At 42.5% G+C, this 18,407-nt stretch overlaps 1 protein-coding gene across 2 annotated transcripts in view; it reads right to left on the bottom strand.

Annotated features, from left to right (window-relative positions):
- The window catches only part of il34 (interleukin 34), a 34,775-nt gene extending 23,985 nt beyond the window's left edge, over positions 1–10,790 (bottom strand). Inside the window, exons 1-2 of one of the 2 annotated variants that reach the window (XM_062390344.1) lie at positions 10,529–10,790; positions 353–674 (exon numbers count right to left, since the gene is read on the bottom strand). In XM_062390344.1, coding sequence (XP_062246328.1) covers positions 353–398 — 46 coding nt within the window. In that variant the 5' untranslated portion in view covers positions 399–674; positions 10,529–10,790. Of the gene's footprint in view, positions 1–352; positions 675–10,170; positions 10,227–10,528 lie in introns of those variants that run through there. The other variant, XM_062390345.1, reaches the window with a different exon arrangement.
- Between the last annotated feature and the right edge of the window lie 7,617 nt (positions 10,791–18,407).

Raw genomic sequence — 18,407 nt, 5'->3', positions numbered from 1 at the left:
TGACGTTATGAGAATAAAAATGTACCAAACATCGGTTTAAGTCCAGCATGCATCACCTAATCTTCTTGGTCCTTGGGCAAGTAACTGAGCCTCAAAGGGCCACTTACACATTTGCCGATGACTGTGTGTATGACGACAACATGAAAAGAACATTAAAAAGGTCAGGTATGAAAAGACGCAGGATTTGAAGAAGGATTTAAAAAATACAGAAATATCATTACTATACAACCATCATCTTTCCCTCTCTGTCTCACACCATTATCACATATCTTATACATCTGTCACGCATATAAACACACAAGCATCAATTAGAGCGTGCAGCAGCGCAGACACACACTCACACGTTTCTTACCTAAAAGGCCTCCTAGCAGGTAGACTGAGGTGGACAGTTGGATCATACTCTTTGGTTTACGTCCTCAGCTGAATTTTTCGGCACAAATACAGACACAGGGTCGGCCACACACATACACGCACACACACACACATATACATGCACACATAGGCACACGCACACACACACAGACACACACACTGCTACAACACCGGTGTCTGTAACTCGTCAGTGTGTGTGTTCAGCGGGGCACATATGGATTCTCAGGTCTTCATTGCACTGGTGTGCATCTCTGGCAGAGACAGATCCTTCTACGGCTCCTGTGCTTCCTGATGTAGAACGTCTGAAAACAAGAGACAAAACCAGTCAGACAGGATGGAAATCGAATCTGAAAGTTTCTTCCTGAATGGAACATGTGGGTCCACACGTCACGTTAGCTCTAAAGATGAAGTCGACAGAAAACTACAAAGACTATGGATCAGAGTGAACCGATGAGGACCACACAACGACGATTCAGGTTCTGCACCTTCACATTTAAATAAGCAGCTATTGAGCTTCCACATTCTGACATTTTCCCTCAAATCTTTGCAAAAAACTAAGATGAGTTCTAACTCATTGTACATCTCCTCTAACAGAGACGGATGATACTTTTTCAGTATTTACTATGGATAATTATTTGATAATTAAAACTCTAGTGAAAAAAACAAAACATTTAATTATCTCTCAGCCCAAATATTAAACACAATCTGAGTCATAGTTAAACAGTTTGTCTGACGGTTTATCCGCAGCCATCACCAGGTTATCCCGCCAACGTCCAAACAGTATGAATCAGTTTGAACCGGATTGTCAATGAAAAGGAGAGAAATACGAGCTGAAGTAACACAAATTAGAATGAATGGCGTCCGAGTGGCAACGCATAACCGGCACATCTTTCTCTTTCTCTCTCTTTCTGTGGCCTGTTAAAACAGGAGTAAAGTTTTGACCATCCTGGGCAGCCAGGCAGGATTCAGCATAAACTCAGTCGATACTGCCCTTGTTCACATGTCAAGCATATCGTTCTCAGCCTGCACTAAAGGCCGGCGCATGCTTCTGCAACTGCGGCTGCGGCTTTTCACGCAGTTGTGTCGACGGACTCGTTTTAATTGATGGTTCTCCAAGGGTTGCAAGTGTTGCAAAGCAATTCACCGCCAGAACACTAGGCGGAGTAATGTTTTTTGTCAAAGACGAACTTAGAGACACCTTCTTTGTGTGTGGCAGTCGTCATTGACTATTTATTTACCTTCTCCTAGTCATGTTCTCCACACATACAGTGAACGATGGCATATTTATAGATCTCTTCTGCCAAAACCTCTTCTATTTGGTCCATATTCGTTCTTGTAAATCTTCCGTGGTTTCTGATGGGTCATGGGGCCTGAAACCGGAAATGTGACTCCGGAAAAGATGTAAATAGCAGACCAATCACAGCCTTGCGGGCTGCGTGAGGCTTTCGTAGCTTTGTCGTATAAAATTGGGGGACGCACACAAGGAGGGGTACGCAAGCAGGCAAGGAGGGGTACGCAAGCAGGCAAGAAGGGGGATGCAAGCAGGCAAGAAGGGGGATGCAAGCAGGCAAGAAGAGGTACGCAAGCAGGCAAGAAGAGGTACGCAAGCAGGCAAGAAGAGGTACGCTAGCAGGCAAGGAGGGGTACGCAAGCAGGCAAGAAGAGGTACGCAAGCAGGCAAGAAGGGGTACGCAAGCAGGCAAGAAGGGGTACGCAAGCAGGCAAGAAGGGGTACGCAAGCAGGCAAGAAGGGGTACGCAAGCAGGCAAGAAGGGGTAGGCAAGCAGGCAAGAAGGGGTAGGCAAGCAGGCAAGAAGAGGTACGCAAGCAGGCAAGAAGGGGTACACAAGCAGACAAGAAGGGGTACACAAGCAGGCAAGGAGGGGTACGCAAGCAGGCAAGAAGGGGTACGCAAGCAGGCAAGAAGAGGTACGCAAGCAGGCAAGAAGGGGTACACAAGCAGACAAGAAGGGGTACACAAGCAGGCAAGGAGGGGTACGCAAGCAGGCAAGGGGCTCTTGCGCTTGCCTGACTCTGAAACAGCAGAACCACGCGCCAGCCTTTAGACTTCAGAGTGTAGGATGACACTCATCTGTTCGTCTCTAAAAGTTGATCAACTGGAGAGAAGCTCCCGGCTAAAATTTCCGCCAGGGATGGGGAAAATCTTTGTATTTGTTCTTTAGTTATTTTGTACACACACACACAGAGACAGGAGAAAACAGAGTACGCCGCTCTGGGCTATGCTGTCGAGCGGGATACTAAATTACAGCAGTATGTCACATGTGTGCAGGGAGTTCAATGAGCTTTCGCTATGTTATGATATATTTGGACAAGACCCAAGTTCAGGATTTATTACTAAGAGAAACTTTTTGCTTTTCGTTTTCCATTTACATGATCAGATGTGGAAATGAGTTGCCCAAAGTCAATCTAATGTGGAGTCTGTGCCACAAATCATGGACGATTCAGGGAGAGCAAGTGATAACCAATGAGCTCATACCAGCGCAAACAACCAACAGCTTAACACACAGCAACAAGAAAAACAAATGTTACAAAATCCATCACTGAAATGATTCTGAAAATGTAAGAAGGCAAAACAATAAACCATCCACAAGTAGCCATTTTCTTTTTTCAATCCCTTCAATACTCTGCTTAAGACAGTGTGCTTTCCATTCATCAGGCTGCCTGCAATCGTAGGACTATTAATAAACCCAACTTATTCCCAAATGTTTCTACACCTGCATCGGCATGTTATGAGCAAGAAATCAGTTACAGCGCACATCGGGTTCTGATGAGCTCCAGATCTCCTGTGGTTATGTTTCCAATTAGAACAGCAGCACTTAACTAGGTCTGCCCCCCCGAATGCCGACGATTTTGATGTTTTTTTTGTCTTACTTTTGTCAGTTTGCAGTTTACTTCAGGAGGGAACTGGTTTGCACTCGACTACACTGACTCGTGTGGTCGACTTGGTAAAGACGAATGTGGACATGGATGCAGGTTAAAGTAGATAATTTAGGAAAACCATAAAAATACATCCCTATTTAAATATATATAAACACATATATATTTACCTTAAATTAAGAAAACAAAACTATAACAGATGTGCAGATCTACCAGCCTATATATCAGTAAACTCTATTGATGGGAATTGCTTTATTTTTTTCAAGGTATTTGATCATTAAAACGTATTTTTAAATTGTTTATAATTTAACATTTTGATTTAGTGAAACATTTAGACGTTACAGTTCATTCCGAGGGGCATTTGAATTAATTTTTTATTTTGGCCTGAACCATTTCATTTTGGGATATTTCACGGGCTGAATCACAGCTTTGACCAGTTAGTGCTAAAAGAAAGAGGCCCACACATGTTCAGAGGTAAGCGCTGGATTTATGGAGCACCTGTAGTGTCTGCATGTTCTTCATATACGACTAGTATTTAAAAATGGATAAAAATCCAGCTGCTATCTCCTCACCTCTGGCCAGATTATCCTTATAACACATTCCTTGCTCCAGGTGGGGGAGGATGTAGGAGCAGAGACATTTTAATCATTTAATCACAATTTAATGTCGTCATACACCTCACACCTCTATGGTTACACAACTGTTCCTGGTCTCTCTCTCTTTTCTCCTCTCTCTTCCCTACTCCTCCCTCTTTATCTCTCTCTCTCTCTTCTCTCCTCTCTTCCACATTTTCTTGGCTGAAGGCAAGTTTATTTGTACAGCACATTTCAACAAGGCAGTTCAAAGTGCATTACATACAATACAAAAGGCATAATGACAAATTGTAAAACATAAGACAACACAAAAAAAGCATTAAAGAAAGAAGTGCTGCTCATTGTGGGAACTGTTGTGTTTTTCTAGAATTTTAAGGTCTTGATCTTACTTTGCAAATTGCCTTGAAATAATGTATGTTATAATTTGGTGCTATACAAATATAATTTCATTAAATTGAATGTGGCCTTCATACTCATAACAGAAGGAAATCACTGCATCTACAATCCCACAAATCACAGGGTTGACCACACTGGAGCATCCAGAGAGCGATTGAATCCCACAGAGACGACATCTTCCACCCATCATCAATGAAGAACCTTCCCATGAGCAGAACCTAAAGGACGAGGTCTCTCTGGAGTTCAGAGGAGTCCTGCTGCACCAGCTCAGTTTCAAACCTGCCCCTTCGGGCACCTTCTTCACATATGGTGATCAGATGTGTTTCTGGTTAAGAAAATATGTTTGTCCTCTCTCTTCCGACATGTAAGACAATCTCGCATCGTCTGACAAACCACAAGGTCAATTCAGATGCAGCTCCAGAGCCCAGTTTAAATTTACAGCACGCAGCAGAGAGACGAGCAGAAAGGAGATAAATTCCGAGTGTATAAAGTTCACACTGGAATTTAAAGATCATTTGTCATGCTCCGGTTTGTGGTGGTGTTGCAATGGATTGCATCCTATTATATGCTAAAAGTGTTTCCCCTATTTCTGCCAGAACATCAGAAACACATACAGGGACGTTTGAGGAATTTCCATTCTATTCAGAGACTCTCAGGTTCAGAGAGAGTTGTTTTTTAACAGTCCACAGCTGCACCTCGTCCCCGGGGAGCAACCAGCTCACTACGACTCCTCGACTAACTGGATGCATGAATATTCCACCAGGGGCGAAGTCAGCGCGGCAGCCTGCCAGCCTCAAATGAGTAAACCAGACTGTTGGTTTCACATGTTCAGTGGATGATACAGGTTGTAATTACAGCGAGGGCACAAGTACACAGTGTCTCCCACTAATTACCTAGAGTGTGGCGGCCCACCCATCTTGCAATTTCAACCGCCACAGCTTCATTATGAATCCACAAAAAAGGTTTACACTTCTCAGACAAACACACACACACACATAGCCATCGGAAATCCTGCTGGGTAGACAAACACTGGTGTCATGCCCCTTTCTGATTCCGATATAAGCAATAATTCATAAAATATCGTTCAGCCCTTACGACAAAGAAAGGTAATTGAGGCTCGACTATAAACATCTGAAAATAAAAAGACAACACAAATAAAACCAAATATATAAAACCTGAATTAAGAAGATAATCTCTTTTTGTGATTGTTTATTCTGTCAAATAAACGTTTCCCGACCGAAAAACGCTTAAACCGATATCTGCTGATTTTGAAAAAACTTTCCAAACCCATCCACACTTCCTTCTCCTCCTGGGGGATCCCGAGGCAATACCAGGTCAGACAGGACATATAATCCCTCCAGCAAGTTGTGGGTCTACCACAGGTTCTCCACCAAGACAGTGCTTGGAAAATCTCTATAGAAAGGCGCCCAGCAGGCATCGAACCACTTCAACTGGCTCCTTTCAACACAAGGGAGGACACAAATATTAAAGGATTATATGGGTTGGAGAAGTTGAGCTGTTATTAAATAAATATTAATCCTGCAAATCAGCTGAAGGGGGGGATTCATGAAAAAACACGATCTCTTTACATGCACCTGTCCTGACTATTAAACTGCAGTGATGTGCTGCTGCTGCTGCAAGGAGCTGTGTTTCCTTTCCTCTAGGCTGTGACTGATAATGACACCTCACTTTACTCATTTAGGAACTTTCTTAAGCAAACACGACTTATTGACCTTAGCCAACAACCTCACACACACACACACACACAATCACACACACACACACCAACACTTTGCTTGGATCTGATAAACCGGACGTTTTTCATTTCTCTTTCCTCCAGTTCCCTCTCTTTTCTATCTTTAGATCTTATATAAATACATTTGTGTGTGTGTGTGTGTGTATGTGTGTATGTGTGTGTGTGTGCAAAATAACTCAACGTTGCTGTAGACAGATTTTCACTAAACTTGGTGTGAATATCACATGAGAGCGAATCTCCGAATGATTCACTATTGGAGCGCATCTGTCAAAGATCAACGATATGGTCAAAAAATAAAAAACATATCTAATTTTCTATCATAATCGTGATCAAAAGCTTAGATTGATCAGAAGATTAATCCCATCATGAGATGTCATGTGATGAATGAAAAGCTGATGATTTACTAATAAATGACTTCCTATCGTGTAGAAATGCTTTAACTTTTGCAACATTATTGACATGGTCCACAGTTTAAATAGATTAACCAGTCATTCACCATCATACTGTAGAAATGATGTCATGATGACACCATCATGAAATGTGATTATTACAATATATCAAGTTGGAATTGACTGATTGAGGTATAAACAGCGTTGCATCATCCCTCCGATGCTTTTCTTTCTGTCTTTTAACAGATCTTTTCATCTGTCGTCCCAGTCATTGCAGATCTACTTCACACTACTGTTCTATTTGTGCGACAGACCATCACTTGTCATTGTTGGGGTGTGACGGCAGCTAGAGAAGACATGACAGCCACAAGGTGAAGCTACAGTTGGTACAAGAAGAGTGAATCAGTCAATCAGCATCCATACAAACACACCTGAAAAGTCATATCGCACAAACACAAATGAACCTTCATATCGCACAAACACACAAGAACCTTCATATCGCACAAACAAACCTGAACCTTCATATCGCACAAACACACCTGAACCTACATATCGCACAAACACACCTGAAAATTCATATCGCAAAAACACACATGAACATTCATATCGCACAAACAAACCTGAAAATTCATATCGCACAAAGACACCTGAACCTTCATATCGCACAAACACAAATTAACCTTCATATTGCACAAACACAAATGAACCTACATATCGCACAAACACACCTGAAAATTCATATCGCAAAAACACACATGAACATTCATATCACACAAACAAACATGAAAATTCATATCGCACAAACACACCTGAACCTTCATATCGCACAAACACAAATGAACCTTCATATCGCACAAACACACAAGAACCTTCATATCGCACAAACACACCTGAACCTTCATATCGCACAAACACACATGAACCTACATATCGCACAAACACACCTGAAAATTCATATCGCAAAAACACACCTGAACATTCATATCGCACAAACAAACCTGAAAATTCATATCGCACAAACACACCTGAACATTCATAACGCACAAACACACCTGTACATTCATATCGCACAAACACACCTGAACATTCATATCGCACAAACACACATGAACATTCATATTGCACAAACACACCTGAACCTTCATTTCGCACAAACACACATGAACCTTCGTATCGCACAAACACACCTGAACATTCATATGGCACAAACACACATGAACCTACATATCGCACAAACACACCTGAACCTTCATATCGCACAAACACACCTGTACATTCATATCGCACAAACACACATGAACATTCATATCGCACAAACACACATGAACATTCATATCGCACAAACACACCTGAACCTACATATCGCACAAACACACATGAACATTCATATTGCACAAACAAACCTGAACCTACATATCGCACAAACACACATGAACCTACATATCGCACAAACACACCTGAACATTCATATCGCACAAACACACCTGAACATTCATATCGCACAAACACACCTGTACATTCATATCGCACAAACACACATGAAAATTCATATCGCACAAACACACATGAACATTCATATCGCACAAACACACCTGAACCTACATATCGCACAAACACACCTGAACATTCATTTCGCACAAACACACATGAACCTTCATATGGCACAAACACACATGAACCTACATATCGCACAAACACACATGAACATTCATATCGCACAAACACACCTGAACCTACATTTCGCACAAACACACATGAACCTTCGTATCGCACAAACACACCTGAACATTCATATGGCACAAACACACATGAACCTACATATCGCACAAACACACCTGAACCTTCATATCGCACAAACACACCTGTACATTCATATCGCACAAACACACATGAACATTCATATCGCACAAACACACATGAACATTCATATCGCACAAACACACCTGAACCTACATATCGCACAAACACACATGAACATTCATATTGCACAAACAAACCTGAACCTACATATCGCACAAACACACATGAACCTACATATCGCACAAACACACCTGAACATTCATATCGCACAAACACACCTGAACATTCATATCGCACAAACACACCTGTACATTCATATCGCACAAACACACATGAAAATTCATATCGCACAAACACACATGAACATTCATATCGCACAAACACACCTGAACCTACATATCGCACAAACACACCTGAACATTCATTTCGCACAAACACACATGAACCTTCATATGGCACAAACACACATGAACCTACATATCGCACAAACACACATGAACATTCATATCGCACAAACACACATGAACCTACATATCGCACAAACACACCTGAACATTCATATCGAACAAACACACCTGAACCTTCATATGGCACAAACACACATGAACCTACATATCGCACAAACACACATGAACATTCATATCGCACAAACACACCTGAACCTACATATGGCACAAACACACATGAACCTACATATCGCACAAACACACATGAACCTACATATCGCACAAACACACATGAACATTCATATCGCACAAACACACATGAACCTACATATCGCACAAACACACCTGAACATTCATATCGCACAAACACACATGAACCTACATATCGCACAAACACACATGAAAATTCATATCGCACAAACACACATGAACATTCATATCGCACAAACACACCTGAACCTACATATCGCACAAACACACATGAACATTCATATCGCACAAACACACCTGAACCTACATATCGCACAAACACACCGGAGGCTGATTGTTTACTCCGGAATTTCTCAGCTGCAGAGTAAATCAAAAGCCACATACTTGCCACAAACGGCAAGAATGTTTTTTTAAAACTAAGCCGTATCAGTGTGGACGCGGCCGGAGAGAAACGGGACCGAGCAACAAGCACAGAGCAGCAGTGAGATGATGTTATAGAAGGTGAATGATGTCAGAGCAGAGAATCCATTCAACCAACTGCTGTACTGATGGTGGGACATATCAATCCATGAGAGGGAATATCAATATGATGCTGGTTGATGTGAATATCGACTGGGACTGTCAGCTCATGAGCAACAACAGCCGGAGATGGAACAGTTTGCTTTGTGTGATCTGCTGCTGGCTGGTGGGTCCAAATAAGTGGTTACAAGTTTATATTCATGAAGCAAATTGATAAATTGGACGAAGAAGAAGAAGAAAAGACAGAAGAGGAGAGGAGAGAGAAATATGAGACACTTGAGGAGGGAGAATGATCATAGAGGAGAAAGCATGAGAAGGCTCCTGGGGAGAGGTGAAGAAGAGGAGGGTATCCGATAGAACAGACAGCTCAATCAGTTGGTCACAGTTGGAAAACGAGCCTTCATCTCGCAGTGGGAGCAGAAGCTGCGAGTCGTCACCAAAACTGAACGTTTTAAGATACGACGAAGAAAATGACAGCGCGAACCTCCTCCAATCCTCTCCCCGATCTCTCTCTCATTTCACTCCTGAGGGAAGAAAGGATGAAACCTCGTGTTCTGCCTCTTCCCCACCTTCTAAACAGAGCCTTAACTCGGACTGTCCTCTGTTCCTCTAAAGCTGCGCTCATTGGAAATGACTTCTCCGCTGAGTGCGTAACCTGAACTGTTGAACACTTTTCTGTTTCACTGGTTGAGCGCAGACGTTTATGCACTCGGACCTCAGGCTACTGGTCTGCCGAAGTGGGACCAGTGAATCCCCCACTGGGAAGCCACTGGGAAGCCACAAAGACTCACCTAGTCGCTTGGGACCTCTGCTCTGCAGGACTCCAGCTCCCTGCAGCTTCCGCTGCGCGCACTTTATTTGCTTCGTGCACAAATCAAAACACCCAGATCAGGAGGAAGGGGGGGGGGGGGGGTTGGTTTGTCCTGTGGCGGAACTCAAACACCTCTTGTGCAATGAAAATCCTACACGCACCTGATGAAAGTGAAAGTGCTGCTGGACGCACGCACACACAAAGGAAAAGAAAGAGAGACCCGCGCGCACACACACACACACTTAAACGCACACCTGTTAGTGCACGAGGGCAGGTAATTAGGCTAAAATACGCACACGCACACACTGAAAAAGAGATTTAAAGAGAAATCCACGCACCTCGAGTGTGTGCGCGCGTGTTTTGCCGCGGCCACTGGATGCGTAACGGTGCCACGTTGTAATGAGTCCCGGTTGGATGAGAGCAGCCGCCGGCCCGAGAGGATTCCTAGTCATTAAACCACTGCCTGGAAAAGAGAGTTGGGAAAGTCCATTAGCGGCTCCGCGCATCCACGCAGCTGCTGTGCGTTGCTGTCGGTGTGTGACGACAAGTGCGCAACAGGCAGGGCCCGCGCGTCGCTCCAGACAATCTGAAGTCACTCACATACGCACACACACACACACGCACACACACGCGCACGTACACACACGTCAGAGAGACCGTTTCAAAATAAAAGCATGCGCTAACCTCACGGTCCTGCCCACCCACCACACCTCCCCTCCCTCTCTCTCTCTCTCTCTCTCTCTCTCTCTCGCTCTCTACCTCTCTCTCTCTCTCTTTCGCCTTTTCTATTTCTCTCTGGGTGGCTTGGCATAGATAGATCGACAGACAGAGAGACAGAAAGACAGACAGATAGACAGATAGATAGATAGATAGATAGATAGATAGATAGATAGATAAATAGATAGATAGATAGATAGATAGATAGATAGATAGATAGATAGATAGATAGATAGATAGATAGATAGATAGATAGATAGATAGATAGATAGATAGGCAGACAGGCAGGCAGGCAGACAGACAGACAGACAGATAGATAGATAGATAGATAGATAGATAGATAGATAGATAGATAGATAGATAGATAGATAGATAGATAGATAGATAGATAGATAGATAGATAGATAGATAGATAGATAGACAGATATATAGAGAGACAGACAGACAGACAGACAGATAGATGTACTGATTGATTGATTGATTGATTGATGGGGGTTAATTAACAATATACAAATAAAGAATATAATGTAAAACAATTAAAAATTATGTCTTTGCTTTTTATTCCAAAGCATGAAAATACATTTAGCCAACGGTCGGTTTTATTCATTATTTGACCAGGCTATTAAACCAAAAGCCATGTTTCATTCTTTAAATTGCAATAAAAAGTTAAAAAGCCAATTAAATTCATTAAGTACGAAGAATGTTAATTCGTAAATTAAATTTAGGCTGAAAGACATTTACTCTGTAAAGGTCAGGTTAGTAAATACAGTGTTGTAAACAAAAGCAGGATGGTTCAATATGTCTCTAACCTTTCATTTGCTCTATTGATCTAAACTTCTGTTGGGCTATGTCAATATTACAGGGATGCAGATAGGAAAAAAAGCATTTAGTTGGCACCGGATTAGAAGATCAAACATTTGCTCAGCGTGTTTTCTTTCCCACACAGTCATTTAATCTATAGAAGTGTTGACGTCCCAGTCTGTTGGAGTCCCCTCAAATGGTTTCTCTTTACTTTGCGTCACTAAAAGGCTCCGTTGGGAGTTTACTTTGAAAGCTGGATGAGCCATCTCACAAGTGCCTTTTGAGTACCTAAAGCTTTATGTACTAATCCCCCCCCTCCCCCTCTATCTATCTATCTATCCCATAAATCTGTATCTATCTACATATCTATATATCTATCTATCCATCTATCTATCTCTCTGTCCTCTGTGATGACTTTGCATGACGGAGGGATTTTATTGGGTTATTATAGAACAAAGTCAGATCACTCCAACATGGTCTCAGCCAGACCTCCACCACAACCACAGTGTCGCTCCCAGCTGGCTGCTGAGCTCAGATGGGAAAGCCCACTGGGGTCCAGCGGCAGCACGGCCGGGCATTTCTGTTCTTCAGTTTCCATTGTGTCACATGAGGTCGCTTTTGATACAGCAGCTGAGTCAAATGTAGAGGGCTGATATTTTAAAAGCAGGGTCAGAGTTGTGTCCAAACATGTTTGTTACTGTGTGAATTAAGGGTAGGAAGAAGAGGAAAAGTACTAAGTGCAAGTTTTAATAAGTCATCCTTTATATAGGCTTCATATCAAGAGGGAGTTGTGCCAAATAAAATTGCTTCATCGATAATAAATGAATGATTTACAATCATTTTGTAAATCATTAACGAGCCAAAGAAGGAAAATTAGAAAAATGGGGGGGGGGGGGGGGGGGTTGAAAAGGTTTTGTAGTTTTGTTGATCGAAGTAATAAAGTTATTTTCAGACATGAACTCCAGAAAAACTCCAGAGTTTCTCCAAAGTTTGCAGCAGGAGACTCGCTGGTCAAACGCATTCGAACGCAGTGATCTCTGGAGCGTTCAGGTGAGGAGTGGTGCAGCGTGCAGGAGCTTCTAACAGGTGTATGTTTACAGCCGTGTAACTCTCATCAATAAAAGTTCTTGAGTCTTCATGGTCTGATCTCCTGCTGTATGCTCACATGGACTCATTCAGACGATACATGGACTTATTACTTAAGTTCTTGCTGGAGTAACTCTGGAGAATGTCCGCACTAACTTCATGTTTTTTTTAAGCACAACAATGGCCAGAGGTTAGCCAGTCACAGGGAAGTCGGCCTCACTGTATTCCAGAATTACCAACCCCGGCTTCAAAGATTGATTCATCAAGCATTAGTTTCTTTGATTTGTCACAGTGTTAATGTGGAGCTGGTTGAAAGCGTTTCATGTGTGCATGTGTTAAATATTTGAAGTCATTTGGGAATAGCAATAAAAACACAAAGGCACATCCTGCAAATTTAGCTCAGAATTAAAGAAGATGAGCAAACATCAGATCAACTTTATTGTCTTATTTACTTTGAAGAGGACAAGTGAGTCAGGACGGCTGCAGAGAGAGAGAAGTTCTGTGCAAAGTTCTTAGGCCTGTCTACCTGACATGAAACACCTCAGTCCTGAATACAACCCAGAGAGGAGGTGCATTTACATTTACATCATGTGGCAGGTGCTCACATCCAGAGAACAGGACGGATAATGGTTTGGTAAATGGTTTTGTATTTATATAGAGTTTTCTGGTCTTGATGACCACTCAAAGCGCTTTACAGTACAGTTTTACATTCACCCATTCACACACACATTCATACAGTGCATCAATGAGCAGCACTTTGTTATTCTATGTGGGGGGCAATTCAGGGTTCAACATCTTGCCCAAGGACACTTCGGCATGCAGATGGGTCAGACTGGGGATCGATCTGCCGACCTTCAGGTTGGAGGACGACCACTCTACCCCTCAGCCACAGCCGCCCACACAACATGAATAAGACAACATGTCCAGAGAAGACAAACACTAACTAGGTCATTGCAGAGCTTAGCTGAGATCAGTGAGACCTGTGCCACTGAGATCTACAGTGTTCCAGTTGCTTGTACAGCTTTTATTCTCATCATACATTTTTATGTGACAAATGTATTTGTGTTGTAAAACAGTCTTGAAACAACATATATGGATAAAACCCTCAAAACCCCCGTCTCTCCCAGTAATGACTCAGCTCTGCTTCAAGTGCTCAGCGCCCGATGGTTGACGACTCTGTGGTTGAGCTCAGACTTTTCTCAGCCCTCTCTTCCCATTGTTCATGGTTTAGCAAAGAGCTCGTAAAACCCAATTAACAATGTAAATCCTAATTGATGACATGTTAATACACGATGACACATGAGGACAGTCCACACACTTGACATGGTTTCGTGTGTTGCTGTTGTAAAATGGCTTTTCCAGAAACTGAAATGGAAAACAATAAGCTGATTAAAACTTTGTCCCATTGGAGTTTCAAACATCACACCCATCAGGAGACGACAAAACTAGAATGGATTTAGCCTGACACGATATGTGTTTGTGTTTGTGCTGAGAAACACTCAACTTGGGTGGTTAAAGAAACTAGTCGGACTGTAACAATGCACGTTGACTGGAAGATGGCGTCTTGGCCTGATATCTCCACAGTTAACACCCAATTCAAATGCTTCTCGATTAACCGATGAGCTCCGAGACGATAAGATGAACCTTTATAATCGTCTCCTCAGGGGAGATTTGATTTAGAAACAGCCGCTTTTGAAAATGTGGTAAGAAAAAAAATTTAAATGGAAAAATAAAAGACAGAAATATAAATACTATATCTAGGTGTGTGATGTGCCAGATGTTACACTGTGATTCAGATGTTACACTGTGATTCAGACTGTTCAAATGTCTATGAAGGTATAATGTTCAAGTGGAAAAAATATCAAATAAAATTTAGCCTTAAACAAGGAATATACATGTGCAATATGAGATGCAGACTATTTATAGAACTTGTATAAAATGGGTTGTTGTTTTCTGTCCTAAGCAGTGAGAGAGCAGCTCCTCAAGGACATGACTGGAGGAGTCTGTGTTACCTCAGCTAACTACAGACGGGACAAGAGGGGTCATTTGTCCATGAGAGCTTTCCTCTCCCTCCCAGCTCCTTCCCCAGAGGAGCTCAGTGATACCCTACCAGTCCAGTTTGTTCTGGAGCTTCACCGCTCTAGGAACAGTTTACGCCTCCTCCAAGGTTTAGGAGGAAAGGTTGTTTGCATCAGAAGACCACTGATTCTTTGGTTTTCCCAAAGTTGAGCTGCAGGTGGTTGGTGGTTGGTGGAAGTAGGAGTCAGAGGTGTAAAGGATGAACTAAGATAAAGGCAGATCCCTGGACTGTGCCTTGCAGCCTGAAATACATCGGTCAGTGATGTTGTCCATGATCAACACCGACGTGGTCCATGTGTACCACAGAGAGCTCCTCAGCCAGGTCGGCCACATTTTTGTGTCTCCTGTGGCAGCAGTGTCTGTCACTTATGGTTGTTCTCTGGAAACACTTCCATTGTCGTTTCTCCTCTTTTTGCAGCACGTTTCCGTAATGTGTTGTGTTGTGTTGTGAAATTGTTACTTTGCTTGTGTTTTGTCAACTTGCAAGTGTTTTCTTAAGTTGCTGTTCGTTGAGCTCTCAGGGCCACCGTACTAATTGAATAAAGCATCGCAGCATCACCGCAAGTTGTTTGATGCAATGAACTTGAGAAAACACATGTTAACAATCAAACATCTGGACGTGCCCAGTAATTGTGAGACAACAGTGAGAGCTGTCCATGACATCTCACCTCCTCCCCCTAACTTATCCAACCACAGAATGTGACCCACTTATGTCTTTTCTCCTCGTTAACCAACCGCAGCCCTGACTTTTTCATATCCACATGTGACAACCCAGAGCTTTAGTTATTTTCTCAGAGTTTTTTGTAAAAACCTTGCTAATTGAGCAACAAAGGCTCTAAATTGACAACTGTCTTCATACAAGTCAAAGACAACGACAGAGACGCCGGGAGAGCTTGTGGTGATGCGAGCCGACGCCAGTGTCAATGTGCGATCAACAAAAATGTGCGGACTTCCTCTGGAGCTGATTTCTGAAAACGTCTATACAGAGACTTCAAACCAGGTAGATCTCAACCCAACTGTCACCACCTCTGAATCTGGTTTTAGTGATTGGATCTCGACACATCCGATCCGCACTTTGGATCAGATCTCTGTTCATGTGGTTGTGAAAGGGGACATATTATGAAAATTCCACTTTTGTACTGCTTTTGTAATTTGGGTATCTGGCATGTCTACCGTCCCAAAAACTCTGTTGTGGTTCCTCTATGTCAGAAACGATACGCTAGAGTGTGTCGAATGGGATTACGACCGAAATAAATGTCATAGTCTCGAGCTAACGTTAGCAGGGGAACCGGCCCGGTTAGCCCGGTTGAGCCCAGCTAGCGTTAGCTCGCTGCTGCTACCCGTCAGACATTTAAGTGGCCGCATAAACATGGGACCCCTGGGATTCCTCTAAACGTTGACTCAAGAATGTGGAAGGATGCTGCTGCTGCGCCAGCTCATGCTCCCCCTGCTCCCACTGCTCCCACTATGGGGCTGCGCTGGGAAGCTGGGGCTCTCTCAGCTAGGCTCACCGGGGGTTAGGGGGGCAGGGCACTCAAAACAGGTCAATCTGAGGAGGGCTGTTTTAGACAGGGTAAAAATGTGCTGTTTTAAATGATCCTTGTGGTATTTTGACCAAAATATGTTACAGACATTTCATTAAGACCCCAAGGAGCCATATCATATTTACCCGTGTGGTAAAATGGTCATAATATGTCCCCTTTAATACCAGGTCCTTGGACTGTGGAAGGAAACTGGAGAACCTGGAGAAAACCCACATAGACATGAGGAGAGCACAGATACTCCACAGAGAGAAACCTGACTCTGACTCGTAAACTCACAAATCACCTATGTCCCTCTAAAACCCAAACCAGACGACAGATCACCTACTGAAATGAGCACAGTGGGTGGAGGAGGAGTGAGTTTCACTTCATTCATTTCAGATCACTGAAGAACAACCAGTCTTTGTTATTATTTTTATTATAATGATATAAAAACAGTGCCATGCTGCTAAGGCACCAACAGACCACACAAGACTGTTCCTCATTTGTTTGAACTGCACCAACTTAAAGCTGCAGCGCAAACATCGGATTAACTCTCAGTGTATCTCTAGCAGGATCACACAACAACTACAGTATGGATTTGCAAGAAACTTGTTTGAAGGATGCATCATGGACCAGAATGAAAGAAAGCACTATACTTCCACATGGATCCGGACAAAGAAGCAGATCCAGAAAAAAAATCTAAATTTCTTTAACATTGCACTTTTAGGACATTTCCACAGATTTCCCAGGGAATAATTCATCGATTCTGATGATACAAATCAGGCATATTTAATGGACTGATATCTATGAGCGTGTGGACTTTGATATTGATCCAAATGAAACTCCAGATCGAGTGAATGAAATGTGTTTTCAGTGTCGGGGTAGGCTTCTTTTAATGTTAACAAGTACGACTAAAGATCCTGTAGCTGAGATGATGTGTATTTAACAGTTTATACAAAACTTCAGTAGCTGTAGAGCAAGGTCCACACAAACATGACTCACTTGGTGTTGAAATGAAGGGGCCTTGGCTGAGGCGTGTTCTACTGAGTGTCTTGGTGGTTTATTTCACTGTTGGACAGCCAGCGCATTGTGTTTATCTCATTAGAGTGGACCTGAGAACCTGCTTGAGGAAGTAGATGACACAATAAAAACATGGATCCCCAGATAAAGAAAAATGTGACGAGCCCAACATGTTGCTGGGTGAGAGGGTGATATCCTCCTGTGTTGACCGACAGGAGGGTTATCTGTGTGACTTCTCCAGAACTAGTCCATGTGTGGAAGTAGCATCGGTCAGGCCTTTTATGAGTTGGTGGATTTATGTTTGTGAGTCATGCAGATATTGACCCTCGTAAAACAAAATTAGATACAAAGCTGTTGTCTGCCAGAGTCAGACGTCAGAGTCGGTCCAGCCTGGGGAGCGCCTCATCATGAGTTCTGATGATCACCCTGAGGAGGAGTGCACACAGCGTCATGTTATCAGTCTGCTCTATACATATCCTCACTCACACTGTTTTACCTCTTTGACATTTAAAGTATCCGTCATAGAGGCGCCGTGTGGTTCGCCTGGTGGAGCAGCCACGTCAGTGAGGCCATAATGAATATGGGCTATACAAGTAAAATTTGATTGATTGATTGATATTCCTATATATTTATATATATATATATATATATTTATATATATTTCTGCTGTTTTTATAATATATATACAGTTTATATTTTGTTGTACTATCCACTCCAGCAGCACAAGATCACTTTACTACTGGACACTGACACAATCACATCATTGCATTCCATACCTGTACCTGTATATATGTTCTCCGTATGTGATGTATGTATATATGTCAGTGATGTGTTAAGTGTACAAGCTACTGGATGATCTGAATTTCCCTCGGGATTAATAAAGTATCCATCTATCTATCTCCCTGTAGGCTACTCTCCAAAAATAAATAATTAAAAAAATAAAAAATGTATCAATAGCCCATTAAAAAATCTTTGTTCCCGGAGAACCTTC

This window comes from Platichthys flesus, chromosome 6 (genome assembly GCF_949316205.1).
Source record: "Platichthys flesus chromosome 6, fPlaFle2.1, whole genome shotgun sequence".
NCBI classification, from domain to species: domain Eukaryota; kingdom Metazoa; phylum Chordata; class Actinopteri; order Pleuronectiformes; family Pleuronectidae; genus Platichthys; species Platichthys flesus.
Note: the sequence above shows the minus strand (reverse complement) of the source record. Positions and strands in the feature narration are given on the sequence as shown.